This window comes from Vanessa tameamea, chromosome 7, assembly GCF_037043105.1.
Source record: "Vanessa tameamea isolate UH-Manoa-2023 chromosome 7, ilVanTame1 primary haplotype, whole genome shotgun sequence".
Lineage (NCBI taxonomy): Eukaryota > Metazoa > Arthropoda > Insecta > Lepidoptera > Nymphalidae > Vanessa > Vanessa tameamea.
The window spans coordinates 8,420,693-8,434,739 of NC_087315.1; the positions used below are offsets into that span (position 1 = coordinate 8,420,693).

The 14,047-nt window shown below is 32.0% G+C and overlaps 1 protein-coding gene across 8 annotated transcripts in view; it reads left to right on the plus strand.

The window, feature by feature from the left end:
• LOC113401170 (uncharacterized) overlaps positions 1–12,021 on the plus strand; it is a 103,489-nt gene extending 91,468 nt beyond the window's left edge. For 2 of the 8 annotated variants that reach the window (XM_064215304.1, XM_026640973.2), the window contains 8 exons: positions 1,852–2,010; positions 3,171–3,227; positions 5,123–5,189; positions 6,778–7,301; positions 7,424–7,619; positions 7,904–8,076; positions 8,523–8,892; positions 9,048–12,021. In XM_064215304.1, the coding sequence (XP_064071374.1) occupies positions 1,852–2,010; positions 3,171–3,227; positions 5,123–5,189; positions 6,778–7,301; positions 7,424–7,619; positions 7,904–8,076; positions 8,523–8,892; positions 9,048–9,508 (2,007 nt within the window). In that variant the 3' untranslated portion in view covers positions 9,509–12,021. Of the gene's footprint in view, positions 1–1,851; positions 2,011–3,170; positions 3,228–5,122; positions 5,190–6,777; positions 7,302–7,423; positions 7,620–7,903; positions 8,077–8,522; positions 8,893–9,031 lie in introns of all 8 variants that reach the window. The other 6 variants (XM_064215306.1, XM_064215305.1, XM_026640975.2 and 3 more) reach the window with 6 other exon arrangements.
• Positions 12,022–14,047: the final 2,026 nt, after the last annotated feature.

Below are 14,047 nucleotides of genomic sequence, written 5' to 3' on the forward strand. Positions count from 1 at the left end.
GTTTACTGAGGTAATATTTTCATAGCTATGCTTCTGACATAGATTACTTTCTTTGCACGTCGGCTACGTGAGTTTATTGTATTTAGGTTTGTTTTGTGTTAATATTAAAACTTGCTTTAATTTGAATGTAGCCAGGTCAAGTAAGCATATGCAATTAAAATGTTACATTATGTGAGCTGTGATTGAAACAAAAATATGTTTTTGGAATCATTCGCTCTATTGGATGATATTTTTAATGATGTGACTGTAAAACACTAATGATTTCGTTCTTTAATAATACAATTTTGATTTTCACAATTTTAAATTACTTTATTTTGTATTCTATAAGCCTTCGAAAAAAATTATTTAAATTTCACAAAAATAATGACTCGACCAATTTTATACTATTCAAATTTCTCATTTATGATAAATTTACTAAAATAAATAAAAAATCTAAGTAAATATACCTTCTTCTCATTTTCTTTATTAATAAATTGCACCCGTGCGAAGACAGGGCGGATCGCTAGTAGTAAATCAAAAGATTCGCACAATTAATGAGTCAAAATTAAAACAACAAAATTCGATTAATGAATAAAAAATAATATTAAACAGGCAGTTCATTAATCATCATTAATCATTCTCAGTTAACTAAAAACTCTAAGGATATGCATCACAATGATGTTTTAGAGGCACGAACCGATTAATCATAAGTCATACAAAGCTCGCCCATTAACTTCGCACTTGATAAGGGAATAATGTGAATAGACGACAAAGAGCGATTCTATAATACGAACCCGGAACCTTACTCGGACTGTTCAAAATTTATAGCCCTATCACTTTCACATATATTGTCATTACAACCGTACCATTGTGGGCTTCATTTTCATATCGGCTTTTTAGTATTAATAATATTACATGTTTCTGTCCGCGGTTTCGCCTACTCGGGCTGCTGTTAGTTCTTCTAGTCCCTATGTCGTTTTCTGTACATCTGAAAATGTGTATGTAAAATTGCATGAACAAACAAACAAACTTTTACATTTATAACAATAATTAGGACACTTAAATTATATTATCAGCCCTAGTGCTATAGGCCTTTTAAAATACCACGAATTCAACCAAACATTTTAAACCCCGTCTCGCGATACGTTAAATAATAATATGACATGTGTGTTCCACCCACGCAGACTGAAATTGTAAAATAGTAGCGTTTAAGTAGAACTAAAATTTATACAGCTTAGCGTGTTGTTAGACTGCTTTATTGTAAATTTATGTTTCAGGTAATGCAGATAAATATACTTTAGAGAATTAACATACATTTAATTCGACTTCTATTGACACAATTTCTATTTCATTTACAATAATCAACGAGATCCTTCAAGGCGTGACTTGTAAAAAAAAGTTTTGTTTTCGTACAAAAATGAAGTCCATTAAGTAGGTATATTTGTGAAAAACTTCGAAGAAAATCCTTGCCCTGCATCAGTATTGATTAATGTTCGAAATATTTTAGCTCCATAAAGTTGGAGAATGACTTTACTGAATTTATTTTATAAGTTGAAGGTTCCGTTAACGTTCCTAAGGGTTTTATTTTGTTTTTGTAATTAATAGAACTATTTAGTAAATAGGTTTTGTGTGGTGGACCATTAAAGGATATTCTTAGTGTAGTAAAAATAAAATATTGTATATTTGTCTTTAACTATATTTTGTCTTCCATTGTGTGATACTATTGTTTGAAAATTAGATAATAAATGTTTATATGAAGTTTTCCTATTATAGGGTAGAATTGGTGATATTTATAAAATGATTTGTTACGTTATGTACTACGGGATGTTTCCCGTAGAGGAGTAGTGTGATAATATTTAAACTTTCCTCCAGGTTGACACACCAGACAGCGTGCTCCAAAGTGGCTTGGGTTTAGGCCCTGGACCTGACACAGCTCTGAGGTCCATGGTTGACCCAAGAGACTATGACCGCCTCCGCTTCTTTCAAATGAGTGCCGCCCAACCAAACACCTTCGAAGAAACTATACATAGGGTGAGCCAGCGTTTTCCTGCAATGTCTTGCATTTGAGAGATTCTGTTTCGGTTGTATATAACAGGAGGTGATGCTAATACATTAAAAAATATACGCTTAATACGTTTTTATCTTGGGATTTTATAAATTTCATATACTTTTATATTAACCTGCTTAAAATTACTTCTATTAGTTATTCGAATAAACTCTATATACAATGTTTTACGTAAAAAATAAAGTCGCCTAACTTCCGGCTGTTACAAAACCATACAACAGATATACAGTATCTCTCAAACGATCAGCGCAGGAAAACTTTCTGTTACACTCTGGATGGCAAAGCGTCTAAAAACGTTTACGGGAAAGAAAAAAAAAATCATAAAACACGTACACTTCAATTAAGTTCAAATCGGGCGCCGGACATTCCTTGTTTTATCAGTCTTTTAAATATGAAATATTTTTATGAATTCAATGTAACAAATTTTCGAAGTTTTTTCTGATGTTGGAATACAAACTGCAGTTTTACTTCAAAGCAAATAATTTGCCAACAGAGTCGTAACAGAATTCAAAATTCAAAATTTCTCATTGCCTACATTGTTTTGGTTATATTTGGTATGCTCAAAGAACAGGAGGTGGATCTTTATAGAACCCATACTTAATTTGCCTATTATATCTTCAATTTCATTTACATGTTTTTACTACTATAGTTATAAGTGTTCTGTTAAATAACATTGTGGCAGCACGCATTGCACTTGTATGTAGAATTCGGTATGCACGAATTTGCACGAGCGATTTTTCGAACGCATGTCAGCATGATTGTTTCGTTTTAGTTACATATATTTAAATACTTGGAATAAATCATGTAGTGTTGATTTTTTGTTTTGTTCTATGATTAGTTTTCGTTTTTAAATGATGTTAATGCATTGGATGAATTGGTTTTATTGTATTCTATTTGTAATTAGATATAAGTATAGTTTTTGAGGGTAGAAATATATATTGTGTATTTTTGTTTTAAGTGTTTTGTTTTTAAATCGTACACGACTTATTGTTACCTCTGTATTTTCAATTATAAATCTCTTATTACACCTTAACTAACTACAATTATTCACTTCGCACTAAAACTCGAGTATTTTAAATTAATACAAGTTATATCGGTTTGATTAATGAGTTTGTGGTTGTTGCAGTTAAAAGTGCAAGAAGCCATGAAGAAAAAAGATAAATTAGCGAGGGAACAGGAAGAGGTAATTCTACTATATATTTTGTTATTAATTTGTGAGACATTTTTAATAAATACAACCGTTTTTATTTGTGATTACATTTATTATTTTGGTTTTAGAATATATTTATGTTATTTGTCTTTCTGTGTCAACTTGCAATTTGTAGAATTTAGATAGCATCTTAACACATTAAATTTAGTGTAAAACAACCTTTAATCGTCGGACGGGGTTGGATATATAAGCTGAGCCTTCGGCTAATCATGCCCTAATCTTGAGCTAAGCCTATTAGAGGCAGTTGTATCGCTTCTCAACGAAACTTTGGAAGCCCTTCACCGAGTACGTTTCGCTCGTAAATCAACTGCTCCTAAATATCGAATAAGTATATAACTCTCTATGTTCACTGAAAATTATGAACCTTAACGTTGGGCAATAAAAGTTATATTTAAATAACTCGGTTACATTCGAAATGAAAATGAGACTCATCGCTAAAGTCGATCATTGAAATTTTACAGCGGTAATAAACATTTTTTCCTCGGTTACATTAACCTCAAATAAGATAAAGTTCAGCCTTTGAACGAATCCCTGGAAATTTTCGTTGAAAATAAATTCAAACTTATTAACGTCAAAAATAGCTGCTTATTTTTATAAATTTTTATTTATAAAACACATATTTCTTTCAATTTTTTTTCTATTTTGTGCGGTGTTTTTTATTTAAATAATATTAAATAAGTAGAAATTGTTTTGTATTAGATATATTAGTATAGACCTATATAGTCTAAATTTTCGATAACAGCTTAGACTTGTTTACAAAAGTAGGTTCATAAACAAATTTGTTGTGTAATTACCAAATCCCATTCTGTTCGGATGTAAAAACTCATTTGCTGGAGACTCGCAAATCCCCCATTTGCTTGGCGTGTTGGCTCTGTAACAAAACGTGCATAAATTAACTTAACGTTCAATACTTTTCTACTTACGTTAAAGTGGTCGTTTTATTACAGCCTCTGAATATTTATAGCGTGTTCACGTATACCTCGGCAAAAGCACGTTGAAATATATTATTATTGAATACTCTCTATTTGTCCATGATGTTCTACACTTAGTTCTTTTGTAGCTTATTTTAAAAATATACTTGCGAACTGCATACTTGGTCTAGTTGCTAGTTGTAAATCAGTAGATCCTGAGGTCTACGATTCAACCCTGAGTCGGGTCATTCAATGTTTATTGGGTATTCCTGTAGAGGAATTCTCGGTCCCGGAGTCTGAAAATTGTCAATGTTTACCCTTATGTGCTTCGAAAAGTACGTAACGTTGTTGGTCTTGCGGTTGAGCTTTTTCCGATCGTGTCAAATTTGCGGTCCTAACGGATTATGTGAATGAGCTAATAGAGAACACAAATATTTGTGCACATACTTATAATATGTGTCCCGCGCGACAGAGAACATCATACTTGCAAAGCGTAGTACAAAATACTCCATAAATTACGTTATTTTTAAAAAGCAATTATAAAAAAAGAACGTATTCGAATCAGAATTCATCCTCTAATTATAAATTCTCGCAAATAAACGTAATGATCGCTAATCCTTCGACGTTCAGTGATTATGCAAATACGATACCTTCTGGCTTAAAATTATAACGTCATTATCGAAGAATTTTACGTAGCTTACAGCTTCGCAAATTATAATAATCGATTAAGGTTACATTGTTTCTTGGCCAAAATAAAATATAGGTTTCGATTATTCAGAAGTTTCTTCATAACGTAAACTTGAATCAACTTAGCCAAGAAATAAAGATAAAAATATTAAACTGAATACACGTTGGCTTGTTCAAAATATATAATATTTTTTCCTAACCTTATATATCTTTGTTGATACAGTAGGTTTTTATGAAAAAATATTGCTACAACTAAGGTAATTGTTGCAGATATTACGAGACATTAGACACGGCCTTATGAACATGGGACGAGATGGGGTTCGCGGACCTTTTGGGGGTAAGTTATTGTTATATAATATATAAATTTACGTTAAGCTTTATTGAATAGATTTTAATAAGGTATTCTATTCAATAACGATTTAATGTATTGGTTTAAGTGTTATAGATTAAATCGACGTTTTATAACTATTATCATAACAAAATTAATCCGTCAAAATAATATGTCAAATATTGTTCATACAGTGTTGTACAGTAGTTGCTAGATTCATAATCATATTCATTAATACCGTCCACTATAATTACTTAATGTTTTATAATAATTAATCACGTTACACAGATAATTTAGTTATAAAGTTATACAACAAAATAAATTATATAAAATAAAAAAATGTCAAATGAATTCGTCGCTGTCATACATGATAAAAGAGAAGAAGGAATAAAGATAAACAAAGTTTAGATTTACGTATTCTATACGATTTACTTATAGCTCTGCTATATTATGTACTACATACGATTCTTTATATAATACAAACACTATTCCATTTTACTACTTATAATAATTTAATTTTACTTCAAAATTTCCGATATAAACTTTGTCGACTTCGTCATTTTTACGCCATAGATAATTCAAGATTTCGACCAATGATATCGCGTCAATTCAAGGTCAAAGATATTTATTTTGCTTTATTTCTCCTGTGGTTGAAATATACTGTACATATTTTATGCATTTGAATGAAAAAAATACCAGTTTCATTATAATTTCGTTATCATTTGTTTATTAATTAATTTATAAAGTTAAGCTATTGTTAGTAGTTTAGGTTAGTGTATATGTGAAATTACTCATTAACAACATTAGAATATTATCACAGAATAAATAACATTAATCATTGCTTACAAAAGATGATCAGTTTCTGACCACTACTGTACGAGAATTGTACCCGTATCTAGTCATCTTGTTATATTTTGACTTATATAATTTTTTTAAATTGTTTTTTTTTTCATATATTTAATTTTTTATTTCCAATTGTTATTGTAGGTGTTCTTTTTGCTTTGATGTCAGCTATTACTTAAAATTAATAAAAAAAGTCAAAATATTCAAGCCTCTAGAAATGAATTATTATTTATAAAGCATGTTGCTTGCACGATGTTTTTTGACACTTAATTTATTGATCATCGTTGCGGAATGCTTATTATTGACAATGTTTATTGATTTATCGTCCGGCATCATTCATTCGGTTTGCTTTCGATGTGCATCTTCCATCAATCATGTTTTAATTTCAATGCAAATAAGTTATTAAAGAATTCTGACTCAGAAGACAACTCGTATATTTACAACAAGTGATTGCTAAATAATTATGTGTTGCATAAAGTAAAGAAAAAATGTTAGTGACTTCATCTACATTCATCAAGAAATATATTTAATTTGCGACAAAGTGCTGTATGCATGTTGTTTTAAAATATTTTGCATCAACCACGCACGGCTTTCCGATGTTCGTAAACAGCTTATTCGCAGTGTTGTCAGTGAAAGCGCCACATTGTAGGAGGGATTAACCGGTAAACTTTTTTCGACTTTATGTTAGCACGTATGATTTTGTTTGCACTTTAAAAACTGCGCCATTCAAGCCTAATTGAAGACTCGTTTACAGACGACACATATATGTATGATGATGAAGCGAGAGGTCTCTCCGGAAGGGGGCACTGGTATGACGAGCCACCGTACGAGAGTGACCCTGAAGATTTTCTTATGGGAAGCGGAACACCAGCAGCATCGTTTCAAAACGGACGTGTCTGTTTTACGTTAAATCTAAGAAACGAGCCAAGAAGTGAAGGAGTTATATCCCTAAGAACCGCAGGCGATATAAGTTTAGCGAGAGCCCCTCGGAGAGGATTAATAATACCGCAAAGCGGCCCCTACCCGACCACTGTGATACCCTTGCGAACAGCGAGAGATAGGGAAAGCGGGGATTACGCTGCATCTGATATCCAATCTATAGGTTCGCGGTTGTCTGGTATATCGCTAGAATCAAGTCGATCGGAACGGGACTGTAGAAGAGGTTATAGGCAAATGTCGGGATATCGGATAGGAATCGACCCTTTATCGCCGGCGTCATCAGACTACGAAGATCAAGAAAGTGAAACAGATTCACAACATATAGCAACTGTACATAAGGTAATATATGAGTTGCATTAATAAAAACAAGTGTCGGGAATAAATAAATAAATTATATCAAAACAAAACTATGTTGCATTTGATTTATCTACCCGCTTAATGCGTTTTATCAACTATTCCAGTCAGCCGAAGAATGTGAGGGTGTGTCAAGTTTAGCAGGCAAAGTAAGAGGTCTCCGACAAGATGTTCAAAGAAAGATATCAAGATTAAGACAAGAAAGAGGACCAGATGTACCCTCTGATCGTCGAACAAGTGGCGATCAAGCATTTCCCTGTTCTAATAGTTCTTTCGAAAGTCTTCCCAGCGGCTCAGGCAGTAGTGAGTGGATTTATTAAGTTTTTGTCTGTGTAATATAAAAATATTTGTAAATAAGTTTGTCTTTCCTTTCTATGTACCATAATGCCCATTATTTATGTTAACGATCTCATGTATATATTTTCCCAACAGCTAATATTGAATTTCCTACTAATAAATAATATTAAAAATAACAGCGTGTAATAGCGGTGTAAATGTGTGACAGCAGGTATTTCAATTTGATTGATAATTTTGGCTGAAAATGGCATGTTATTTAGACCTCTAAGCAAAATAATATTTATGTACAGGCACCCAGGCATTGGTTCGTGCCGGTAGTAATCATTCGTCTCTCTCGGCAGAAGAAAACATAGAATTAAGTCCAGCGGGGCGGAGTCTACTAGTACCGCAAATGCTGTGTCGCGCTCGAGCACTCGTGGATTACATCCCCAACATTTATGAAAAAGATGCCTTAAGATACAAGGTAGCGTTTTCGTCTTTAGTTTTTTATTAACTTGTCTATTATATCCAGATTCATATAACGGTATATTTAATAATAATTCATACAGTTATTTTTTTATAAAATGTATAGTAAAAATTACACTGCTGAGTTAACGGTTGGAGCTTACTAGACAAAGCTGATCCAATGCGGGTTAGTGTATAAATATAATTTTCATGCAACATGATGTTTTCCTTCACGAGTTGATTTATAAATTAAAAATAAGAACACGAAAATTAAGTGGTACTTGCACGAACGAGTTTATAACCGCAATTTTAGGTTAAGATCTGAATCTTAATTTTCTATTTGATTTAATGTTTCAGCATTTATACATATATGTAACAACCTACATAAGGTTGAACTGTAAACGTAACACGTAATTTTAATTTTGTTTAGTCATAATAGTATTTATAGAGAATTATTGTCAACAGAAAGGAGATATAATAGAAGTAATCAACATGAATGCGTCCGGTATCTGGCGTGGCGTTTTAAATAACAAAGTGGGAAATTTCAAGTTCGCCAATGTTGAAGTGCTCTCTGAAAGAGATACAATTAGATCGAGATCATCAAAATGGTGTAAGAGCCGTGAAAGGCTCTGGGAAACTAGACCAAGAACTGTGGAAGAATTATTACGAAGAATAGACTTGCCAGAATATATGGTAGCTTTTTCAAGAAACGGCTATGAAGATATTGAACTTTTCAAAGAGATTGAGCCATCCGATTTAGACTATTTGGGGATTATGACCCCCGATCATCGTACACGCATCCTTGCCGCTGTGCAACTGCTGCACCAGCTTGAATGTAAGTTATAGTAAATTCTTCATATAAACTGGTTTTGATAAACGAATACAACCATGAATCCATAAATATCATATGTAATTTCAGATGTATACTTTCTCTTAGTATAACTCAAAATGTAACTTATTAATAAATAAAGTAGTGTAAACTATCTATAGGTGGCGAAGGTGAAGGTGAGGGCGAGGGAGGCGGCTCAAGTTCAGAAGGAGGAGAATCACCATTTGGACGACGTCAGTTTCCTCGCGACTCTGGCTGCTATGAAGCTGGAGTCGGCGTCGGCGGAGTACGCGTACGTACATCGCCACTCGTTCATAGAACCGACGAGCCCTCTCATAGACCACCAGAACCAGCTCCTCAAGCAAAACGCTCTATTCGTCGTCGACAACCTGATGATGCTGAATGTGACAGAATTGAACGATATCCTGGAACTATCGGAGAAAAGGCGAATGTTCGTAGTGGGGGTCTACCGGGAGGTGCGAGAGATGATACTTGCGAGTCCGACCATAAATTGAATGTTGTAAAGTTTGTAGCTGGAGGAGAACCATGTGCTTCGGAAAAGAGTAGTGATTCAGGAGTTAGCAGTTCTTCTTTGAGCTCAGCTCATCCTCATCGTCCCTGAGCGAGGGCCGCCGCGCCCGCGCTGGCCTAGACGCTGGCGCGGGCGCGTGCGCCGACTGCGCCGTCGTCCGCATCACCTACTAGCTCAGAACAAACCGCTTAAAATAAAGCTTAGCTTTGAAGCGGTGCGATCGAGATAGTACTTGATATTCGTTGGATGAATATTTAAACTAAACAAAATATTACATTTAAATGTTTTTACATTAATTTGAATTTAATAGACTTACACTTTTTTGTAAGGCCTTACAATTTAGTAAACATTTTACAATATGACTGCCAATTGAATTATTTATCCCTTTTATGCGGCTATTCAATGTTGCCAGAATAAGAAATAAATGTATGAAATATTTGAATTAGACATTTTAGACAATAGTTAAACGTATTATTTGCCAATATAAATGGTAAAACTCCAATAGATGTCCTAAACGCTTATGACATTTATACTTTTAGAAATAAGACTGAGGTTAATATCTGATCAGCTTTATATTTTACTTTTAAATCCAATTAATACTACTAGTTCGTAAAGATTTTTGGATAGTTACTTATTGTATTGAAATAAACGTCGTCCTCTTTTGCATGACTGTCAATCGTCTGAAATATATAAATAAATATAATAAAATAACTTGCATTTGAATCATTCCTATTAAAATTTACTTAAAGGTTTATAAATGTCTTTATTCATTAACTTCAGAAGTAATAAAATCCTCTTCATACAAGCACCACCTCGGGCACTTTCTCATAAAAGCTTTCCGAAAAACGAAAACAGCACCTTCTGGTCGTAAATTTTATGTTCAATTTTCATTCGACATTATTTCTAATTAAAATATAATTGCTTTGTTGACATCTCTTCAATCATTATGAAAGCATATCATGGTGAAGCCAATTTATATTATAGTTTAAGTTGCTATTTATAAGTACATATTTATTATCTGTTCAAATGAACAAGAGACGCAACGATTGCTACTATCGAAATATTTCAGTTGAGTGTATTTTCATTTTATATCCAAGCATCCAAATCAACGCTTATATTATTGTAAGATTTATTATGTAACGGGACTTTTTTCTTTGTCACCAGCAAATAGACTAATGGTATCATGCCCTTGTACATATGAACAGAGCGTAAATGTCAACGTTGCATTTAGTTATTGTATTTTATAAGTGTCGGCAATAAGCCACTTTATGGTGAAATTCGAGGCGTTTAAAGCGCAATTTTTCATAGCAATAATTGTATATAAACATATAGATAGGTTAATTATTATATGTTGAAAATTTTTGTAACTTTTTAAGAGAGCTTTATGCGGTTTGCCGCATGTACATACATTGTTAGTGTGTAGGTGACATTATTAATTATTAAGTGAAATTTAAAATTTCACTAGACATTCAATTTTATTATAAAAGTGAACTCCTAATATATATCGTATTGTATTAGTCAAATGTATCAATTTTCAATATTGTCAAATATCATTAATATCGTCTCCGTCAACATTATAAGGAGATTGTCGAAATACAACCTTGCATTCTAAACATTTTAACACGTGTCTTGAGACACCCAAATGGAACGAAGTTGCTTTTGCTATATTTTATGTATTAAATAACAGCCAAAATGAAATAAATTAACAATGTTTGAGAACAATATTTATGACAAGAAATAATACTTTTATCAAAAATCCCGCATAAATTATAAAAATAACAAAAATTAACCTTAAACAATTTTATATAAAACCATATATAATAGAAAGACACAAAGGAGAAAGAGAGAAAAGTCACCTCTGGGTATAATAACACGGGCCTTGCGTGACGATTTGTACCAGCTCACTCTTCAGTAAAAGAACTTCGTTCCAAAGAATAGTTAAATCTATAGATCTTTCTCATTTAGTATAAAATATTTAACGACCACAATGTAACAGAAGCTGTCCGTATTTTACTTTAAAGATAAACTTTTGTCATCAAACGATTACTTTAAACAATAGACGTTAAAACGTTTGGGGAAACTTTTAAAGGTTTTAAATCACGTTCATCGATATCGTTTCTCATTAATTGTTATATAAATGCATCTTTCGGTGTTCACTTTTGTAAATTTTGTAAAAAATTAAAACAATTCTCGATTACGACCGTAAACTAGTCCGAATATAAAATGTACATAGTTAATGTTTGTTACCTGTATATTGTAGATAGAATATTATTCTTTTGACAATGATTGTATATTTAGTGTTTCATTCTTTATTAAAATTAATGTTAAATCTATTATTATTTATAGTGAAATTATGTTTAAAACGCTCAGGTAGAATGTTTAAATATCCGATGAATTTGTATGTATGTTTTACAGTTATAAGAAAGTGATTACGATACTTAATTTGTAAATTATATACATTTTAATTTTTATTACTTTTAGCCATACCTTGCAGGAACTGTACTTTTTGTAGCCATATTTATATTTTTTTAAAACTGACTTTATGTGTAAGTTTCCAAATTTACAAACGTGGATTATGAATAAATAAATCCAAAATTACTGTGTCCGTGTAGTTTTATTCTTTTGTAACATTTATTATAACATACTTGACTACACAAAAAATTACATTACACTAGGCGTTGCTTATTCATTAAACGGTTTCCTAACCGAATTATAATAAAAACTAGTTTTCATCAGTAGCTTCGCCCGCCTAAGATGCGGGAGGTGAAGGGTTCGTAGGTTCAAAAAAGCCTATGTCTTTCCTTAAGGTTCAAGCTTGCTTCTTAACAAATTTTATCAAATTCGGTTCAGTAGATTGGTAGTAATAGTGTCACAGATAGAAGTACTTCCTCATTTATAATATTAGTATAGAGTTATTTATTATAAAAATGGTGATAAGTTGCGATTTAAACGATGAAGCTATGAATATAACTGATACTAGGACATTGAATCTTTGTACCAAGCACGAAGTTTTGCTGTACACCAGCACTCGTATAATAATTGTTTCAAGTTAAAGAATGTATAAAATGAACTCGCTCATTTAATTTTACGTCACAAATATTTCTTTGTTTTACGGATCTTTAATTTATTTTAATGAAGAACCTATATGAAATAAACAATGTCACAGTCTTTTATTTCACTTTATAGGATAAAATTAATAACTCAAAACTTTATTGTGATTTAATTATTTAAACGTGATGCTTATAATTTCTAACATCATGTTATTTTGTACTAGTTTCCGTCCTTATTTTTACCCGCGTTTGACGAGGAGGGTCAGGTTGTTAGGAGAACTCTGTCCATTTCCGTAAACCTGACAACTTTGCAGAACTTCATGACGATCATGAGTTAAGACGTGACAACGAAACAAATAAACAAAATCGCTTTATAAGACTAGGTGCTACCTGCGCTGGGCATTAAACAAAAAAAGAGGGGGAAGGATATATGGAATTCGAAGTATTAATAAATTACAACTAAATACGGACGATTCCACACCTTTTTCTCATAGTAACATACTGATACGTTCAGTACTTTTTAAAATAATTTTAAATACAAATTAGTTTTGATTAACCCATTACATATAGTCGCAGCTTGTCTGCGTGCGCTATACAAAATGGGAGCGAGAATGGAATGCGCAAAATTCAATTTAGTGTTTTGTTCTAACTTACCGTCATTCCAGAGATTTCTATACTTATTCCAAAAAACGTTACCGTCGTAACCATGCAGAATTTTCGTGGAGAAATTTAATAAATAATTTTACGACTAAAAATAACCGTATCGAGGCTGGCTATCGTGTTACGTTTCTGTAAAAATAAATGTATCATTACTTTTTAATGTTTTCGAACTTGTTGGTTTATGGATTATTTTTTTTAATATTAAGACAGATAAGTAGAGCTTTATTAAATTTGTAATGTTAACATATATCATAGTTTTAGCCTTAATAAAAAAATGATAGCTCTTTTTATCATTGATCTTTGTTTTACCGTTACACTGTCTTGTGACGACGTGTAAGAAAAAAAAGGTTCCTGTTATACATAAAAGGTAAAATAACAACCCGTTAATGGTTCACTGCTGGCAAACGCTTTTTTTTTTTTAAATAATTGTCTGTAGCTAAATCCACCTGACTACTTCCTAACGGGTAAGTGAATACTAATGTGGCCATATTTAATTCGAAACAGGCAAGTTCCTTCACGATGTTTTACTTCACCGCACGAGATGAATCTCAGCTTTGGCATTAGACAAATAGTAACCCTACATTTGTTGCTTCTCTTCATCTGCCTCAAAACAATTAACAGCCACACAATTCAATTTAATTATTAAATCTAATAATAATAATATATGTTAAGTCATTTTGAAGTGTGTTTTTTTTTTTAATATGAGATATAATATAAGAATGTCATGTTTCTGTTCATAGAATCAGCTATAGTAAAATTTAGTTAAACACAATAGTATTCTCTCAAAATGATATATATGAAATTATGAAAATAGCAAACAAATTGTTAAACTAAATTAATATTACAGTAGAGTATTTTTATTACCACACTAAAAATTATATGATTGTTTACGCCGAGCAATTGCTTCGGGGTAAACAAT